The sequence below is a fragment of the Corvus hawaiiensis genome, chromosome 1, assembly GCF_020740725.1.
Source record: "Corvus hawaiiensis isolate bCorHaw1 chromosome 1, bCorHaw1.pri.cur, whole genome shotgun sequence".
In the NCBI taxonomy this organism is placed as follows: Eukaryota; Metazoa; Chordata; class Aves; order Passeriformes; family Corvidae; genus Corvus; species Corvus hawaiiensis.
In genome coordinates, this window is record NC_063213.1 from 93,016,916 (window position 1) to 93,034,429 (window position 17,514).

The 17,514-nt window shown below is 61.0% G+C and overlaps 1 protein-coding gene across 3 annotated transcripts; it reads left to right on the plus strand.

Annotated features, from left to right (window-relative positions):
• The first annotated feature begins 6,835 nt into the window (after positions 1-6,835).
• LOC125330643 (myosin light chain kinase, smooth muscle-like) lies at positions 6,836-14,968 on the plus strand. 3 transcript variants are annotated; one of them, XM_048313952.1, is made up of 11 exons: positions 6,836-7,085; positions 7,958-8,037; positions 8,387-8,560; positions 8,914-9,004; positions 9,126-9,329; positions 9,572-9,789; positions 10,202-10,325; positions 10,404-10,556; positions 10,721-10,841; positions 10,921-11,011; positions 11,347-11,659. In XM_048313952.1, exons 3-11 carry the CDS (start codon positions 8,545-8,547, stop codon positions 11,475-11,477), a joined length of 1,149 nt encoding a protein of 382 aa, XP_048169909.1. In that variant the 5' UTR covers positions 6,836-7,085; positions 7,958-8,037; positions 8,387-8,544; the 3' UTR covers positions 11,478-11,659. The 3 variants fall into 3 exon arrangements, 2 of the variants coding, with proteins under 2 accessions (XP_048169909.1, XP_048169924.1); XR_007205647.1 differs by lacking the exons at positions 6,836-7,085; positions 11,347-11,659 and adding exons at positions 12,811-13,027; positions 13,791-14,968 and having other exon boundaries at positions 7,844-8,037; XM_048313967.1 differs by lacking the exons at positions 6,836-7,085; positions 9,126-9,329 and having other exon boundaries at positions 7,845-8,037.
• The last annotated feature ends 2,546 nt before the right edge of the window (positions 14,969-17,514 follow it).

Below are 17,514 nucleotides of genomic sequence, written 5' to 3' on the forward strand. Positions count from 1 at the left end.
GCTCCCCACCGGGGAGGCCATGTTAGCTGAGATCCACTGGATCCGGCCAGGATCCCTCCGGGAACCCCGCGGGGTTTGGCTGAAATGTGTGAAACAAAGGATTAAATGCCAGGGATGATCTCCCCCCCACCCAAAACGCGGTGTATGAGGGAGCTGAGGGACGGGACGCCGGCAGGTCCAGCCTTCCAGACGTGCTTCCCAGCCCCAATTTCCACAAAAACTGCTCTGTTCTTCCCCTCCCTGCTCCTCATGGGGGTCAGGCAGGGCCGGCCCCGCACGAGATCGGGCTGCGGCCGTCGAGAAACGTTCAAATACCGTCTAACGCTAATTTGGATAGAAGAACAGCCCCAGCCCCCGCCCAGCAGCGCAGGTGCGGCCGGACTCCTTCGGAGCCCCACCGGCTCAGACCCCGGGGAGGCCGCGGAGCCCCGACCCGCGCCGGCTCCATGAGACGCCCGGCAGCGCTGAGCTACGGTCCCGGAGCGCTGACGGGGGAGCGCCCGGTGGCGCCACAGCGCCGCCCCACCATCAGGGCCGACGGGGGGCCCCACGCTCCGCTCGCGGGACAGAGCCCCGGCCGGGCCGCCCGGCGCTGCCGGCTCGGGGGTGCGGAGGGGCCCCCAGTCCGCGACGGGAGTGGGCCCGGCCCGGCCCCTCACACACAAAATGGCGGCGGCGGCGCCGCTCCCGCTCCGCCCGCCGGCCGCCATAGCCGCCGTCCCGGCTCCGCCGCCCTCCCGCCAATCAGAACCCGCCGTACCGCTGCGTGACGGCGCGGCGGAGCCAATGGAAGCGCGAATCGCAGAGGAAGAGGCGGTGCGCGCAGCCACCGCGAGGCATTGTGGGGGTTGTAGTCCAGGTACGCGTTGCGGTGGTGGGGCCGGGGCGGCTGTGGACTCGCCGTCCCAGGACGCCCCGCGGCCCCACGTGGCGGGCGCTGTGTCACGGCGGTGGGCGGAGGGAGCGGGCCGGGCCCCGGTGCCGCTGCGGGGGCGGAACGGCCCGTACCGAGGCCTCCCGCGGGCTTTGATGTGACATGGGGGGCCTTGCAGGGCCCGGAGCCCCTCGGCAAGGCGGGCAGGGCCCGTGGGGCTCCAGGAGGAGGGTTTTGGCCGGGATGGCGACACTGAAAGCCGGCCCTGAGGGCTGCTCGGCCGGGGCGGCCCGGGGGACCGAGGCCTTGCTCAGGCGGCCTGTGCGGGGGCGGCTTCAGGGACGGGCCTGGATCGAAGGGGTGACTCCAGCCCCACAGGGGGTGTTCGGCTGCCAGGGGGTACCCCACCCCCACATGAGGGTGCCTGGCTCAGAGAGGGCGTGCCCAGTTCTAGGCCAGGCTCTCTCTTCAGGCGTCTGGCTTTTAACTCCTTAATGCTTCTGTCCTTCTCCAGAACCGTTCCCGGGTGGCAGCAGACACAGATCACAATTAGATGGATCCCAGTTAGCAGACACAGATCACAATTAGCAGACATGTGTCCCCTCAGCATGGTGGGAGCTCAGTGTACTCAGGGGGGTACAGTGACAGTGCTTCCCCCAAATTACCCGTCTGCCCCATTCCAGCTCTGCCGAGGGCTCCTCCCAGGGTTATCTGGGCTCCATCGCAGATCTCAAGGAGAGGAGTGACCCAAAGGGCAAAGTCCGTGAGCTTTCCCAAGGGTTTCACGGGGATTTTTCCCCACTGGTAGCGCTCCTCACTGGCTGAGCCCTGTGGGGTGTGGACAGGGGGTTCAGTCAGCAGGAATTTTAAGGGAATAATGTGTATTTGGGGGATCAGGACATGTAAAAGGCAAAAATAAGCAATACATTTTGTAAATACAAAAAACAGAAACAAAAAAACCCCAAACTGAAAAACTGCTCACTACAAACCGAAAAAGTCTTTCCCTACAAAGTTGGTCGTCTTGAACTCCCGTTTTCTGGGGCAGGCTGGGGCCAGGCCCTGTCACTGTGTGACTTTTGGGAAGAACAGTTCAGGGAATGAGCCTGAGCAGCCACTTGAAGCATATGGAATTGAGTTCTGATGTTATGAAAAGACAAAGAGGTTTAGTTTGGGGTTTTTTCTGGGCTGGTAAATCCCCAGTCTTAAAATCTCCCCCTCATTATGTGATTTTAATGAATGAGGGTTAATTGTGCCAAACGTTTTCCAGCCAGAGGGCTGGTGTTGGACATGGCCTGGCTCTTCCTGAGTGGGAAAGGGGATGGAGAGGTGTAAAATAGGCCAAATCTGGGATTTGGGTGGGGAGGAAGGGGACAAATGCACTTTCCCCTGGACTGTCCCAGTATGACCAGTAGTGAGGGGGACAGAACCCTTTTTGCAGAGCATGGGGGGCTGGTGATCTTGGTGCCACATCCCAGGAAGAAGCTTTCAGGCATCACCCTGGCATGGGACCGGGTGCCCCCAGCCCCTGTCCCTGTCCCCACGGGCCCCAGGATGGGGGCACTGGCCCTGGCACAGCCCCTCCAGAGGGTTTGTCCCTGACCCCCACCCCTGTCTGTTGGGATCTTCACGGGAGGGAGGCAGAGCCACGTGCTGGGATCCCCGCCCACCGCACCCAGATGCTCCTGGGACATGGGGGTTGTTCCTGGTACCCCCCGAGCTGTCAGATGTTCTCCCTGTGCTGACCCAAACCTACAGAACACCCTGCTTTTGGGATTTCTGTATCAGGAGCTGTGACATCAGCAACTCGAGGCCATATCAGTCCCCAACTAGTGGCAGGTGGGGTTTGCCTCCCGGCGTGTCCCGTTTCTGGGATTTTGTGCTTTCAGAGGGACAGCGCTTGATGACCTCAGCCATGGGATCCCCTGCCTGCTCCTGCCCTTTCCTGCTTGTTCTGCCCTTCCCTGCCTGCTCCTGCCCTTCCCTGCCTGCTCCTGCCCTTTCCTGCTTGTTCTGCCCTTCCCTGCCTGCTCCTGCCCTTCCCTGCCTGCTCCTGCCCAGAGCAGAGCACAAGGGGAGCACAGAGGGGTTTGGAGGAGCCAGGAGCAGCCTGGGGTGCTGATAACCCCCAAACCTCCGGGCGTTGGACTTATCTCTGAGCCCAGCTCCGGCCCCTCTGTCACTCCCCCGCGGTGTCTTTAGCCACCGTGAGGCTCTCTGAGGTCCCATGGGCCATTATTTGTCACCCCATGGGGTTGTTGTCAGGATCCAGAGGCAATCCTGCTCCCCAGGATGCTTCCTGTCCATGGGAGCACTGTCAGTCCCATCCCTGACTGGCTTCACCTTCCCAGGGCTGGAGGAACAGGTCCAAGGTCCCGAGGCTGCCTGGAGGAGCTGGATCAGCCAACCCCACACAGGGACAGGCTGGTTCCCGAGCTGGTGCCAAGATACTGTGGTTTATAGATCCAGATTGATTTATTTTCCATGTATTTGGGTCTTTTCCAGCCCTATTTTAGCTCCTCCCCACCCTGGCCTGTCTGGCTGAGCACGACCAGCCCCGACTGCCACCCCTGGGTCCGCCCACCCCTCATGGCATCCCAAAGCCGGGGTGCCACGACCCTTTCCACACTCTCAGGGATAATTTTGGGGCAACAGATGTTTGCACAACCCCGATCCTGCAGAACGGGGTTTTCCCCCAGGACCCAGCTCCCAGCACCCACCATCCCAGTGCCCTACACCCAGCTGTCCAGCACTAAGCTCCCAGCATCCATATCCCAGATCTCCAGCTCCCCGCACCCAGCATCCATCACCCAGCATTCCATGTCCCAAGCATCCCAGCGCTCCCAGCTCTCCACACCCTGGCTCTCAGTGTTCCCAGCACTCCCAGCATGCATCAGCCACTGCTTCCAGCTCCCAGTGCTTCCTGTGCTCCCAGCAGGCATCAGCCATGGCTCCCAGCACCTGCACCCTGTTCCCAGTATTTCCAGCATTCCCAGCATCCACCTCCCAGTGCTTCTAGTGCTCTCAGCACCCAGCTCCCAGTTCTCCCAGCACCCAACTCTCTGCACCCATCTCCCAGTGCATCCAGTGCTTCCAGCATCCATCTTCCAGCACTCCCAGCACCAAGTCCCCAGGGCACCCAGCTCTCCACACCCATCTCCCAGTGCTCCCAGCTCCAGCACCCATTTTCCAGTGCTCGCAGCACCCAGCTCCCAGCACTCCACACCCATGTCCCACTGCTCCCAGCACTCCCAGCATCCAGCTCCCAGTACTCCCATCTCCCAGTGTTCCCAGCGCTCCCATCTCCCAGCACTCCCAGCATCCAGCTCCCAGTGTTCCCAGTGTTCCCAGTGCTCCCATCTCCCAGCACTCCCAGCATCCAGCTCCCAGTGCTCCCAGTACTCCCAGCATCCAGCTCCCAGTACTCCCATCTCCCAGCACTCCCAGCATCCAGCTCCCAGTGCTCCCAGTGCTCCCATCTCCCAGCACTCCCAGCATCCAGCTCCCAGTGCTCCCAGTGCTCCCATCTCCCAGCACTCCCAGCATCCAGCTCCCAGTGCTCCCAGTACTCCCAGCATCCAGCTCCCAGTACTCCCATCTCCCAGCACTCCCAGCTCCCAGTGCTCCCAGCATCCAGCTCCCAGTGTTCCCAGCGCTCCCAGTGCTCCCAGCGCTCCCAGTGCTCCCAGTGTTCCCAGCATCCAGCTCCCAGTGCTCCCAGTGCTCCCAGTGCTCCCAGCATCCAGCTCCCAGTACTCCCATCTCCCAGCACTCCCAGCTCCCAGTGTTCCCAGCGCTCCCAGCATCCAGCTCCCAGCGCTCCCAGTGCTCCCAGTGTTCCCAGCGCTCACAGCGCTCCCAGTACTCCCAGTGCTCCCAGTCCGCGGCCGCTCCCCGCCCCCCCCGCGAGCGCTGCGGGGCGCCAGAGCCGGACACGTGTGCCCCGCCAGGCCCCGCCCACCGCAGGGCGTGACCCCGCCCACCGCACCCAATAAGGGCATGGCCACGCCCATCACGTTACGCAACGCGCCGGCCTCGCCCAACCCGGAAGCCCCGCTCCGAACGTCCCCGCCCCCAGCGCGTGCGCGGCCGGCCCCGCCCACCAGCGGCGCCCCTGGCTCTTGGCCCCGCCCCCCGCGCCCCCCCATGTCCCCCCCGTGTCCCCCCCGTGTCCCCCCCGTGTCCCCAGAACCCCCATGTCCCCCCCGCGTCTCCCCCGTGTCCCCCCCGGGTCCCCAGAACCCCCGTGTCCCCCCATGCCCGTCTACGCCCCCCGGGGGTCCCGTCCCGCCCCTCCCACGTCCCGCTCTGTGCCTTGGTGTCTCCCCGGTGCTCCCCGACCGTCCCAGGTCCCCGGTGCTTCCATGTGCCCCCATCCCTGCTGTCCCTCTGTCTCTGGAGCCCCCCGTATGCCCCCATGTCCTCTGTGTCCCCCGTGTTCCTCCCATGTCCCCCGTCCCCTGCATGTCTTCTGCATCCCCCCATCTGCTCCCCATGACCTCTGTGGGCCCTTGTGGCTCCCGTGTCCCCCCGTCCCCAGTGTCTGCTGCCTTCCCTGTGTCCCCTTCATATTCCCCGGGCCCCCCCAAGGCCTCTTAGCACCCTCCTGTGTCCCCATGTCCATGCTGTCCCCTGTGTCCTCATGTCCTTCGTGTGTCCCCGTGTTCTCCATGTGCCCCTGTGTTCCCTGTGCCTCCCAAGTCCTCGGTGTCCTCCATGTCCCCATGTCCCCCATGTCCCCACACACATCCGGCACATGTGCTGAGTCTTCCTTCCCAGGGAAATGGGAAGTAGGGGCCGTGTCCCCCTGAGGTCATCGAGCCCTTCCCTCAGGCACGAGGGGATCAAGGACAGACAGACACCCAGGATCCACTGACGCGACCCCGTCCCCCTGTGCTGTCACCCAGCACCAAGGTCCACAGCTGAGCCCTGCGGTGACAATGTTTATTGTAGGACCTACCAAAAAGTGGAGGCAGCTGAATCTGCACAGAGGGTCCTGACTCAGCCTAAAGTGGGGGGGTGGGGGGGGGGGGCTGCAGGGGAGGTCGGGGTGAACCAGGGGGGCCTGGTGGGCACCCCGTGGGCAGCACGAGTGGGTTTGGGATTGGGGGTCACCTGGAAATCCCATCCTGGCCTTGCCAGAGGATCTCTCAGGCAGATGGGGACAACTGGATTGCCAAAGCAGGAACACATGGCTGCCTGGATGCGACTGCTAATGATTAATTAATTAATTTCATTAACTAATTAATTTTCTAAGGCACAAGGAGAGGGTGCCCGTGGTGGGTAAGGCACTGCTGGACATTTCAGATGGGTCACCTTCCCAAATCCAAAAACAAAGGTGTGTGACAGGGCCGGGGCAGTGGCCAGTAAATGAAGTGCTGCCGGTAACGAGAAAATCCCAAAGGATGGATTGATCTGCTCGTCGATCCCTGGACCAGCAGCCAGCTTTTCCTGCTGTTGATGTCCCGTGGGCATGATGCTCCATCCAGAGGGAATGCGGCTCCCGAGGGATTCACCCTCCAGCCACGTGCTCGATCCTGGCACATCCCGCAGGGACGTGGGTGATGCCAGCCCTCCACAGATCCCCCAGACCCCAAATCTTTGTCCCCTCCGGGCCTTTTTCTGCTCTTTTTTCGGCTGTCGCCGGGACCAGCGTCAGACCAACACTGACATCAAGTGGCTGCCGGGATCCCTGGCACTCCCGGGCTGTCTCCTGCCTCTCCGTGCGCCGGGAGCAGCCCAGCACCGCCCGCCCGGCCTCATCCTGCCCCGGACAGGGACCGAGCCGCGCCGCAGGTGCCGGGTGTCCATCACCGCTCCCCGGGCGGGCGGGATGCAGCCAGCCGTGCTCCATCTGCCTGTGCCCAGCCAGGCCACCCCGTGTCCTATCCTGTCCCCGGCAGTCGATATCGCAGCGGGGTCGAGCCGAGCGCTGGCGGCACCGCCGAGCCCGGAGCATCCACACGTCCCTCACCCCCCGGGAGCCGGGGGGGACCGCTGCCCACCGCACCCCCGTCCCCAGCTCTGCCCCTCCGCTGGCAAGGTCGCGGTGACAAAGGCACAGCGAGGTCGTGGTGACCCTGCCATTGCCCTGGGGACATTCGTCCCCTAATCCCTGCCGTGGACTTTGGCCGAGCCTGGGAGCGGCACTGGGACGCGTCTGGCGGCTCTGGCACGGCCCCAAATCTCCCCGAGACCCGGCTCCGGACAGCAGGTAACCCCAGGTGACACCCCCTCTGCTCCGGCTGCTGTGACACCGGGCTCCCCAGGCATTTCGGGTCCCTGTGAGGTGCCACTGCCTGATCCCCGGGTCTGGAGACAGCTCCGGGAGGAAATCACGGTGTTCTTCCCATTTTAAATCTGGGCAGACTGGGCAAATGGCAGCACCGGGTGCCAGAACGCTCCTGCTTTTGGGGAACAAAAGCTGGGAAACGCATTTTTCCTCCAAACGACCTGGTCTGGAGGCCCGGAGGAGTTTTGCAACTCCCCGTTCACCTTCATCCCCTCTTCCGTGAAGCCGAAGCCCAGGGCTTGTCCTGGGGAGAGCAATGGCTCTGCTGGGATATTGACTGCAGGTGGAGCAGGGACGGGGGGCAGCTGTGGGTGCTCAACCCCTCTGCAGGAACCCACCCATGGGTGGGAAGGAGGCGGGGGTTGGCCGGGGCTGGGCTGAGCTGACTGTGGATTTAACCCCTGAGAAGTTCTGGGTTCTGGATAGGGGCTGGGAGGGCAGAGCAGGGCTGGGGGGGTCTCTGCCCTGTAACGAGGTGTGTCAGGTCTCTGCAGCCTCCCCGCCCTGGGGCTTCTCTGCCTGAGCCCTCCGTGTTGCAAACCTGTGGCCCTGCACGGTGCCAAGTGGGGTGTTGGGGGTGTTGGGCCACGGTCTGGGGACGGCTCGCTGGGGGTGGGGGTTGTTTATCCCCCAAGTCCGGAAGCGCTCTGCTGGGAAGGAAAAGGAGGGGAAAGTCTGGGCTGTTCCCAGCACCGGAGTGGGAGGGATGCTCCCAGCTGTACCCCGAGACATTCCCATATGTGTGGTCCCAGTTGTCCTCAACCTCCAGCATCACCCCCTCCTTCCCTCCCCAGCTCCCTGGTGGCTCTGCAGTGACTGGGAAAGGTCAGGGACCTGCAGGTGGCCTGGAACAGGAGGGACTGGACAGTGACAGGTCAGTGCTGTGGCTCTTGGGTTGGGGTTTGGGTGCTGCTGCCTGACACCCTTGGGTGTCATTGTCCTGTCCTCCCAGCCTTTCTGGGGACAGAGTGTGGTGCGGATGTGTAAGGAAGCAGCTCCTTTGCCCTAGAAGTGCGGTTTTCCTGGGGATTTCCTGGCTGATGTAAGACAGCGCATGGGGAAAACATTGGCTTGGAGCCTGAGGCTCTCTTGGGAAGGGGTTGTCCCCATCCAAAAAGGGGTCTTGCTTTAAAAGTTGGCTTTGGGTCCATCAAGAGGGCTCCCTCAGGGGGGATGGGGAGTGTGGGTGCTGGTGAAGCAATGCCGGTGGTCTCCTGTGGCAGGGAGAAGGTGCAGAGCCCCCAGGAGCAGCTGGAGCAGAGACACGGCCGTCACCTGCCCCAGCACCCCTGTCCCAGCTCGGGGCTGCCAGAGCCTGGGGGACACATCCAGCTCCTGTCCTGACTGTGGCAGCGCCCTCTGAGGAGCTGGCAGCACCACCATGTCCCAGGCAGGAGGTACAGCAGAGCCCTCAGTCTGCCCCGGGGAGGCACAGGGGACTCCAGCCCTGGTGTGACTCCATCCATCTCCCTCTATCAGCACCAATCTCCATCCCATCCTGGGCCCACTTCTCTTGGATTTTTGATCCTAAAGGCACCTTTCACCCCAAACCTGACTTGCAGGGTGCTGGGCTGCTCCAGGGGCTCCTGTCCCCATGTTCTCCCCAAGTCCCATCCACACTGTGTGGGAAGGGTGGTTGGTCCCAGAGGGAGCAGGGGAGACACAGAAATTGGTGCTGGAGGGGAAGACAGGCCCCTGGGCCCCAAAACATGGGGGATCCCTGCATGGCCCACCTTAATCCATCCCCCAGGAGCTGAGGAGGCCTTTGAACACTGTGATGTGGTCATCAACAGCCAGGACAAGGTTTCGGATGTGTACACGCAGCTGGAGAAGCTGGGGGAGTAAGTGAGGGTGCCATGTCCCCACCAGCTGGGGGTGGCCCATGGCTGTCCATGCACAGCCCTGGGGGGATGCAGGCGGGTGGTGGTGGCTCCTCCATCCCTCATCCTCACTCTGTCCCAGGGGGAAATTTGGGACAGTGTACAGGCTGCAGGAAAAGGCCACCGGCAAAATCCGGGCCGGGAAATATTTCCGGACGCGCACAGCAAAGGAGAAGCAGACGGCTCAGGCTGAGGTGGAGCTGATGAACCTCCTGCATCACCCACGCCTCGTGCAGTGCCTCGACGCCTTCCAGGGCCCCACCGAGCTGGTGATGGTGATGGAGTAGTGAGTGGGGGGACAGTCAGATTTGGGGGTGGTAGGGCAGTGCTGGGCTCTGCCAGGGGGAGCTCTGAAGGTGGCGAGGGGCCCCTGTGTTGTGAGGTGTGGGAGGGATGGGGAACCTGGAGACTCCGGAGTTATGAGTGGTGAGATCCTCCCAGAGCACCGAGTCCGGGTTCTCTGGTGGGGCTGCCCCTCCTTGGGGCTGGTAGATCCCAAAGGGGTCCCCAGCACCTCGCTGTCCCCAGCGTGGCAGGTGGGGAGCTCTTTGAGCGCATTGTGGACGATGACTTCGAGCACACGGAGCCCAGCAGTGCCCAGTACGTGCGGCAGATCCTGGAGGGGCTGCGCTTCATGCACGGCCAGGCCATCGTCCACCTCGACCTCAAACCCGAGAACATCGTCTGCGTCAGCCCCGACAGCCACTGGATCAAGATCATCGATTTTGGCTTGGCACGCAAGCTGGGTGAGCAAGAAGGGGCTCCTGGAGGTCCAGGGCAGGGACCGGCACTGGCACAGGGACAGGATCTGGCCTGGCACGCAAGGAGCTTGGTGTCCTCCTGCTTGGGACACCAAACCAGGGCCCTTCCTGACAACCACACGATGCTCTGGGGAAAGCTGGGTGTGCCCAGCCCTGCTGCTGGGCTGGAGACCCCCAAGCCCCCTGTGCCTGTGGGTGCCTGGCACACAGAGATGCTCTAGGAGGGCACCAGGACCTGCAGTGGACCTTGGAGGGTGGCAGCTCCCTCTGGGCGCAGGGGCTCATCCACCTGGGGTGTGTTGGTGTGTCCTGTGTCCCAGACACCTGTCCCACGGCAATCCCAGCTGGACACCTGCCCCGGGGAGATCCCAATTGGCCTCCTGCATCTTCTCTGCAGCTCCAGACACCCCCGTGAAGGTGTTGCACGGCACCCCTGAGTTCATGGCTCCAGAAGTGGTCGCCTTTGAGCCCGTGAGCTTCTCCACGGACATGTGGAGTGTTGGTGTCATCTGCTACATCCTGTGAGTGCCCTCCTGGGCAGGGCAGGCTGGGCTGCAGGGGGCTGAGCTGTCACTGATGTCCTGGGGTCACCTCTCCAGGCTGAGCGGGGAGTCCCCCTTCCAGGGGGACACCGACATGGAGACACTGAGCAATGTCACAGCTGCCCAGTGGGACTTTGGGGAGGAGACCTTCTCGGAGATCTCCCAGCAAGCCAAGGACTTCATCAACCAACTGCTGCAGAAGGACCCCTGGTAGGGCCTGGGGGTGGCTGTGGGGTGCTGAGCTGGGCTGGGCTGGGTTTTGGGGTGCTGAGGGGGTGGGCAGGGGAAAGCTCTGCCTGTTTGGTGGCGGGGTCACTCCAGATGAGAGTCTGAGGGTGGAGCAGCCCCTGTGACCCCCCCTCTTTGTGCTGCAGCCGGCGACTCCCCAGTGCAGAGGCTCTGCTGCACCCCTGGCTGCAGCACCCCCAGCCCAGCAGCCCCAAGGTGCTGTCAAAGGAGAGGATCAGGCAGTTCCTGGCGCGTCGCAAGTGGCAGGTACCCGGCAGCGTGACGGGGACACGGGGGTGGGGATGGCTCTGGCTAAAGGGCTCAGTGCTCCTTCTCTTCCCTGCAGAAAACAGGGAAAGCCCTGCTGGCTCTCAAGAGGCTGACCCTGCTGTCCCAGAGCCTGGAGGGGAAGGTGTCAGAGGCTCAGGATGAGGAAGGTGACGGCCCCTGAGGCACCATTCCCAACCCCCCCCCAGCCCATTCTCTCTGCTTTGCCATCTCTGCCCTGTGCTCCTGGCCAGCTTCTCCCTCTTTTTGCTCCAGCCTGGAGCAAACACCCCGGCCTGTCCCCACAGTGGCATCTCTGCTCCAGGCCCCAAGGGTCTCTCCATCCTCCTCGCTGTGTGGGGGGGTCTCTGATGCAGCCTCGGACGGGCTCATCCCACTCTGTGTGACCCAGAGCTGATCCCCATGGGTGCCTCCTGCACCTCCAGCACAGGAGGGAGGTTGGACCAGCCAGCTCCTCACCCTTCCCTCTGCCCATCTCCTGCAGGCCTGGGCTGCAGCCCAGAGAAGGAACAACCCTCCGGGGTTCTGCCCCAACAAGGTCCCAACCCCTCAGAGCTGCTGACAGACCGGGACGAGGAGGAGGATGGTGGGAGCATTGCAGCCCCAGGGCAGTGACAGCGTGGACCACCTAGAGATGGGGATGGTGCCCCCTCCAGCAGCTCCCACAGTGCCCTGGCCAGCCTGGGGCAGCCCTATACCCCTCTGTGGGCCAGCTCTGGGGTGCTGTGGTGTCCCTGTGCTGCTGTCCCTGCAAGGACCGGGCACCTGCTGCCAATAAAGCACTGACAATCTCTGCACTCCCTGTGCTGGTCCTTTTCCCCCCAAATTCACTGGGAGAGGTGGGAAAGAGCTGCTCAAGCTGTGCCCACCCTTTGGGAGCTGGGATCAGGCTCTACCCCACCTGGGCCTCTCGAAGAGTGATGCTGGCCGTGGGCTCAGAAGAGTGTTCCCTCCTCAGCAGGAGGGTTGGCAGTCTGCCCTGAGCTCACAGGAGCCAGGATGAGCCCTGAGGCCTCTGGTGTCTCCATTTCTGGGCCAACTCTGGTACCACTAGGGCTGGAAAATGCTGTGGGACCTCCAGGCTCGGCCTAAGGAGGCAGCTGGGGCAGAACTCGGAGTTTGGGGGCCCTGGGGAAGAACAACCCCAGGCACCAGGATGTGCTGGGGGACACCCAGCTGGGACAGAGGGTTGGGGGTCCTGCCGGACACAGGGGTGACCATGAACCACCAGTGGGCCCTTGGCAAAAGGTGGTGAATGGGATCCTGGGCTGCAGGATGAGGGAGGGATCATTCCCAAATTCAGTGAAGCCATCCCTGGAGGCCTCTGCTCTGCTCTGGGGCCCCACTACAGCAGCGACATGGACACACAGGGGACAGTTTGATGAAGGATGAGGGAAAAACTGGAGCCCCTCACCCAGGAAGAATGTCTGGGAGAGCTGGGATTGTTTAGGGAAGAGAAGGCTCAGAGGTATCTCATCGCTACCTGAAGGGAGGATGAAACCAGGCTCTTCTCAGCAGCACCCAAAGTCCGTGGGCACGACCTGGAACCTCAGGAAAACACTTTATTACTGCTGATGGAGCACTGGCACAGGTTGCCCAGGGAGGCTGTGTGCTCTCCATCCTTGCAGGTATTAAAAACCTGTCTAGGCACAGTCCTAGGGCCCCTGCTGGAGCAGAGGTGTGGACCAGGTGCCCTCCAGAGGCTCCTTCCAGCATTAACCACCATGGGATTCCATGAAACCCCTCCTCCTGTTGAAGCTGGGCTGGGGGCTGCTCTCCCCCAGCACCTGCTGATGCCAGAGGCTTCCTGGAGGTGCCCTGGTTGGAGCAGCCCAGCCCTGTGCCCAGCGCCAGGGTCCAGCTGTGCCAGATAATGCATGGCTTCAACCCTTCCTCCTCCTCTTCCTGGAGCAGGGGCAAGGAGGAAACTGTTATTTTTATTAAACAGAACCGAATCCACCCACGCCGTGGAGGACACGTGTCTGAGAGCTCTGCCTGGGAGCCACTGATGGGACACAGCTGAAGGGGATGCCAACCCTCGGAGCTGCTGTGGAGCAGTGATGACAAATCTGTTTTGGGCAGTTTGCTGAAGCCCCTGGAAGCTGGTGGCCATCACAGCAGGAGGATCCACGGCAGGATTTGGCATCCTGCAGCCTCCAGAGATGGTAGAGCAGCCCCAGTGCCTGAACCCCTTGGCTGCAGGCACTGTGGCTCTTCTCTGCTCTTCTCTTGGGCTCATGGGGAGGAGGTGTCACCTCCCTGTCCCTGCGTTGTGGGACAGACTCTCCAGCTGCCAGGGCTTTATCAGTGCCCAGGCCTGAGCTGAATTTTTGTGGTAAAAGCCTGTTCCTGTTAATAATGTCCATGGCTGACGGGTCTATCTGACCATGGGAAGCAGGACAGCACCGGGGGGTGGCAGATTGTCACACACCCTGCCCGGGGCTCGGTGCTCTTATCTCTTGGTGGAAATAGAAGATGAAATTTAAGAAGGAAATTTATTTGGAAACTTGTGTATGGACCTGCTGCTGGGGAATGGGGAGCCCTTTTGGAAATCCCCAACGTTCCCTGCAGAAAAGGAGCTCAGGGGGGACCTTGTGGCTCTGCACAAGTCCCTGACAGGAGGGGGCAGCCGGGGGGGTCGGGCTCTGCTGCCAGGGAACAGGGACAGGAGGAGAGGGAACGGCCTCAGGCTGGGCCAGGGGAGGTTTAGGTTGGATATTGGGGAAAACTTCTTCATGGAAAAGTTGTCCAGCCCTGGCACAGCTGCCCAGGGCAGGGGTGGAGTCCCCATCCCTGGAGAGGTTTAAAAGCCCTGTGGGTGTGGCACTTGGGGACAGGGGTCAGTGGTGGCCTTGGCAGTGCTGGGGAATGGCTGGACTCGATCTCAGAGGGTTTTTCCAATCTGAATGATTCCGTGATTCCTTGCAGGGTCCAACCCTGGCTCTCCAGCAGCTGTGTGAGACATCCTGACAGACCTCACCTGCTTCCTTTTCCTCCCATGTTTGCAGCAGGAGCCGTGAATTCCCTGCTCCAAGTTGGAGGAGAAACTCCTTAGAAACAAATAAACAAACAAAAATACTCCATATTCTGCCCACAGCGCTTCCCATCCCAGAGTAGCAGAGGGAGGCTGAGGAACCCCTTTCCCACACATCACATCCCGGTTTTTACCCTCTATCTATCCCGTGTTTTCCTCGTTACACAGATTCCAAACCCATCCCTCGGGAACGGCGCTGAATGTGCTCAAGCTGCAGATGATAAGCAAACACCAAGTTGCGTATAATCAATCCCTTGATGAGCTATTTACCATGTGACATTACCAAAATATTTCTGCTTGGGAAAGATGTTTATCTTCCTCTGTTTTCCAAACTCCTCGTGGCCCTGAAAATCCAAGTCCCAGGACTCCAGACAGGAATTTTTTTTCTCTAATCCTATATTTATACTGTAAAAACCTGATTTACCTACAGAAGAAACTTATTTACTGACAGAAGACATGTGTTCCTTCTCCTTCCACTGCTTCCCGTGGCTTAACACATTAAACTCTGCAATTCAGGAAGGAATGGAGAGTGGATTACACCTGGAACTCATCACAGCCACTGAGAAATTCAGCAGTGCTGAGAATAGAATTCTAATCTCAGGATCTCACAGGCAAAGGAATTAAGATCTTGTCCTTCCATCAAGACACTCTTGGGTTGACCTTCACTTCAGCCACACAACCCCAGAGTATGTCCTCAGATCCTCAGGAATCCTCCATGGGGGCAGAAAGGATGAGTGATGTCCCCTGGGGAATCTTGAGAAGTGGTTCCCACCTTCTCTCAGGTATTTCAGGTGCCCCCAGGTCCAGCTCTTTGAGGAACATGAAGTGGGATCAGCTCTCCAAACACCCTCAAGTTTCTGGAGCTTTATCCTTCAGTGCCAAGGGATCAGATAACCTCTGGCTGCACAGTCTAAATCTGGGAGTGCCTGTTTGGATGAGGGAGTATTGCCTGGGTAGCTCGGACATCAAGAAATAGGACTTTTTTTTGTGGACCTGCAAATTTAAGGGAAAAAAAAAAATCCATTCCTGCTTGAGTGTTTTCCAGAGAATTTAAATTAATTAAGAAAACAAACGGAAGTGTCTGAGATCACCTTGAATGTAAAAAATGTAGCCCTGGGCACACATTGAAGGTGATCATTTGAATGTATCGTTTCTAGAATGGTTTTTTAAGGACTTTTATTACAGGAAGCGAGCAGCCCTGGGATAATTGAAGACGTCAGGTCAACACCCTCGTGTACCAAACACGAGGAGAGCGGTGAAAGGAGGGAAGACACGGGTGGTGACAAGGGTGTGGTGCAAGGGACCGCATCATTGTCCACATGGACAAGCCTGAGGTGAGGGTGGCTCGATGGAGGGAGAAGCTGTGTGTGCTGAAGGAGCACCAGGAGCACCTGAGCTGGGATGCACTCACCTCCCAGCAAAGCTGCCCAGGTGAAGAGGACAGCCAGTGGGGTGTCCTCACTTCCCAAAGGTCCCAGCCAGCGTCTGAGGGGTCAGGAGGCTCTTTGAGGTCACAGGAGCTCAAGAGCCATCACCCCAAGGTGCAGCACTCGGGAGAGGAGCAGATGAGAGCAATGAAGTCCTGCCAACCACGGGTGGTCTGGGTGGTCTCTCATCTCCAGAGACATTCCAGTGCCTGGGGCTGGGATGAAGGGTGGGCAGGATGCTCCCCCAGCTCGTCCTGCTGGTGTCACTGGTACAAGGACTGCCACGTCCAGGCTGCACCAAACACCTCCAGCAGCCCAAAATCCAGCCTGGGCTCCCCGTCTCCTGCTCGGTTCCGTGCCCGTGGGAATCGGGAGAATCCAAACCCCTCCTGGAGCGCCTCCCCCTGCGAAGGGCGCTGCGAGCCCGTCTCTCCCAGCGCACGGCCCGTGTCCCACCCGGCTCCCCCAGCCCTGCTCGCCCCTCGCAGCCCTCCCCGCGGCCAGGAGATGGTACTGTTGGCCTGGCCCTGCTTCTGCTGGGGCTCAACCGCGCCCAGCTCCTCGCACCTTTTTCCAGCCGAGGTCAGGGAGGTGTTGCCTGGATGCGCTGACAGCTCTCTGGTTTCATCCCAAACCGGCTGCTCAGAGAAGCTGTGGCTGCCCCGTCCCTGCAAGTGTCCAAGGACGGAGCTTGGAGCAACCTGGTCTTGTGAAGGTGTCCCTGCCCATGGCAGGGGTGTGACTGGGGGCTGGTTAAAGCCCATTCCAAGCCAAACCACCCCATGATTCCATGATCCTGGCATGCAGCAAGGTGCTCACGGAGGTCCCAGACCTTGGAGTCCCCACAGTCCCCTGCCCCATAGCAGAGCCTGTCCCCAAAGTGGGGATGGAATCCCCGGTCCTACACATGGTCCAGGGGACAATATTCCCCCCCAGACACTCCTCTGGGACCTCATCAGGATGGCTGACCCTGTGCCCACGGAGGACTGCAACGCCTTCCCTGAAAAACCTGGATCGGGAAATGAAATGTGAAATATTTAATGAGAAGCTGAAATATTTAACGAAAGAGATTTCAACTGCAAAATTGAGCCTTGGAATACCAGAACAACCCCAAATATGGGTGACCCCAATTTTGGCACTGCTGAGCTGTCTATGAATCCTCTCCCAGATCCCCAGGGACAGTGGGATGGACACAACGTCGCTCCAAGGGAACACAGGGAATCGGTGCCTGCTGTCCTCACGTGTCCCCTGCCCGGAATTTGGGGTTTGCAAAGGGCGGGGGAGGTTGGCAGAACAGGCCCGGCGCGTTCCCCCGGTCCCTGCGGTGCCGTGGGTGACACCGGGCAGGTCCTGCCGGGCCGGAGGTGCCTCGGGAGCCGGACGGATGCGGCAGCGCCGGCGTCTGGCCTGGGGCTGGGCAGGGGGGTTCAGACCACGGCAGCTCCTGGGGCTGCCAGGATCCCCTCTGGATCCGTCCCCATCCCTCAGCACATCTCTCCTCGAATCTTCGGTTTTAGCAAATTTCACCAAAACTCCGTGAATCTCACCGGGTCTCACCCAGTCTTGGTGAATCTCACTGAATCTCACTAAACAGCACTAAATTTCACCGAATCTCAGCAAATCTCAGCAAATCTCAGTGTCTCTCACGGAACCTCACCGAATCTCAGCAGACCTGACCTGTGCACTGCCCTCAGTCCTGGCAGGGCCCTGATCGATGGTCACAGCAGGATCCCGGCACGTGCCGGGCTCCGGACAGGAGCCGCGTGTCCGAGGGGTGAATCCGGTGCCACATCCCGATCCCTGTGCCGGGGGTGCTCTGCCGGGGGCTTGGGCGCTGTGGCCCCTCTGGCACAGCCAGGGGACCCTGCGGGTGCCAGCCCAGCTCTGTCCCCTGTCGCTGTGAGCCCCGGCCATGGCACCCTTGGCCGAGGTGGTTCCGTCCATCCGGATTTATCCCGGCCTGTGGCAGGAGCATCCCAAACCGTTGGGATTTGGCCCCCCCCGTGTGTCCCCACCCACAGGGTCCCCTGCCCAGGGTGTGATGAGTTTGCTTGGGCTCGGCGCTCCCTCTTGGGCTGGCTGAGGTGGGAGAGGGAGCCCAGCACCTCCCGAGTGCTCTCCCTGCTCCCACTGCCTGTAAAAAAAACCAGTCATGGAACAGAATGACATTTAAAAGGAAATAAATGAATTA

Coding starts and splice junctions, on each gene's coding strand:
- LOC125330643 (XM_048313952.1), top strand. Junction 9,005..9,125: donor CAGCTGGAGAAGCTGGGGGA/GTAAGTGAGGGT, acceptor ACTCTGTCCCAG/GGGGAAATTTGGGACAGTGT. Junction 10,326..10,403: donor GGTGTCATCTGCTACATCCT/GTGAGTGCCCTC, acceptor TCACCTCTCCAG/GCTGAGCGGGGAGTCCCCCT.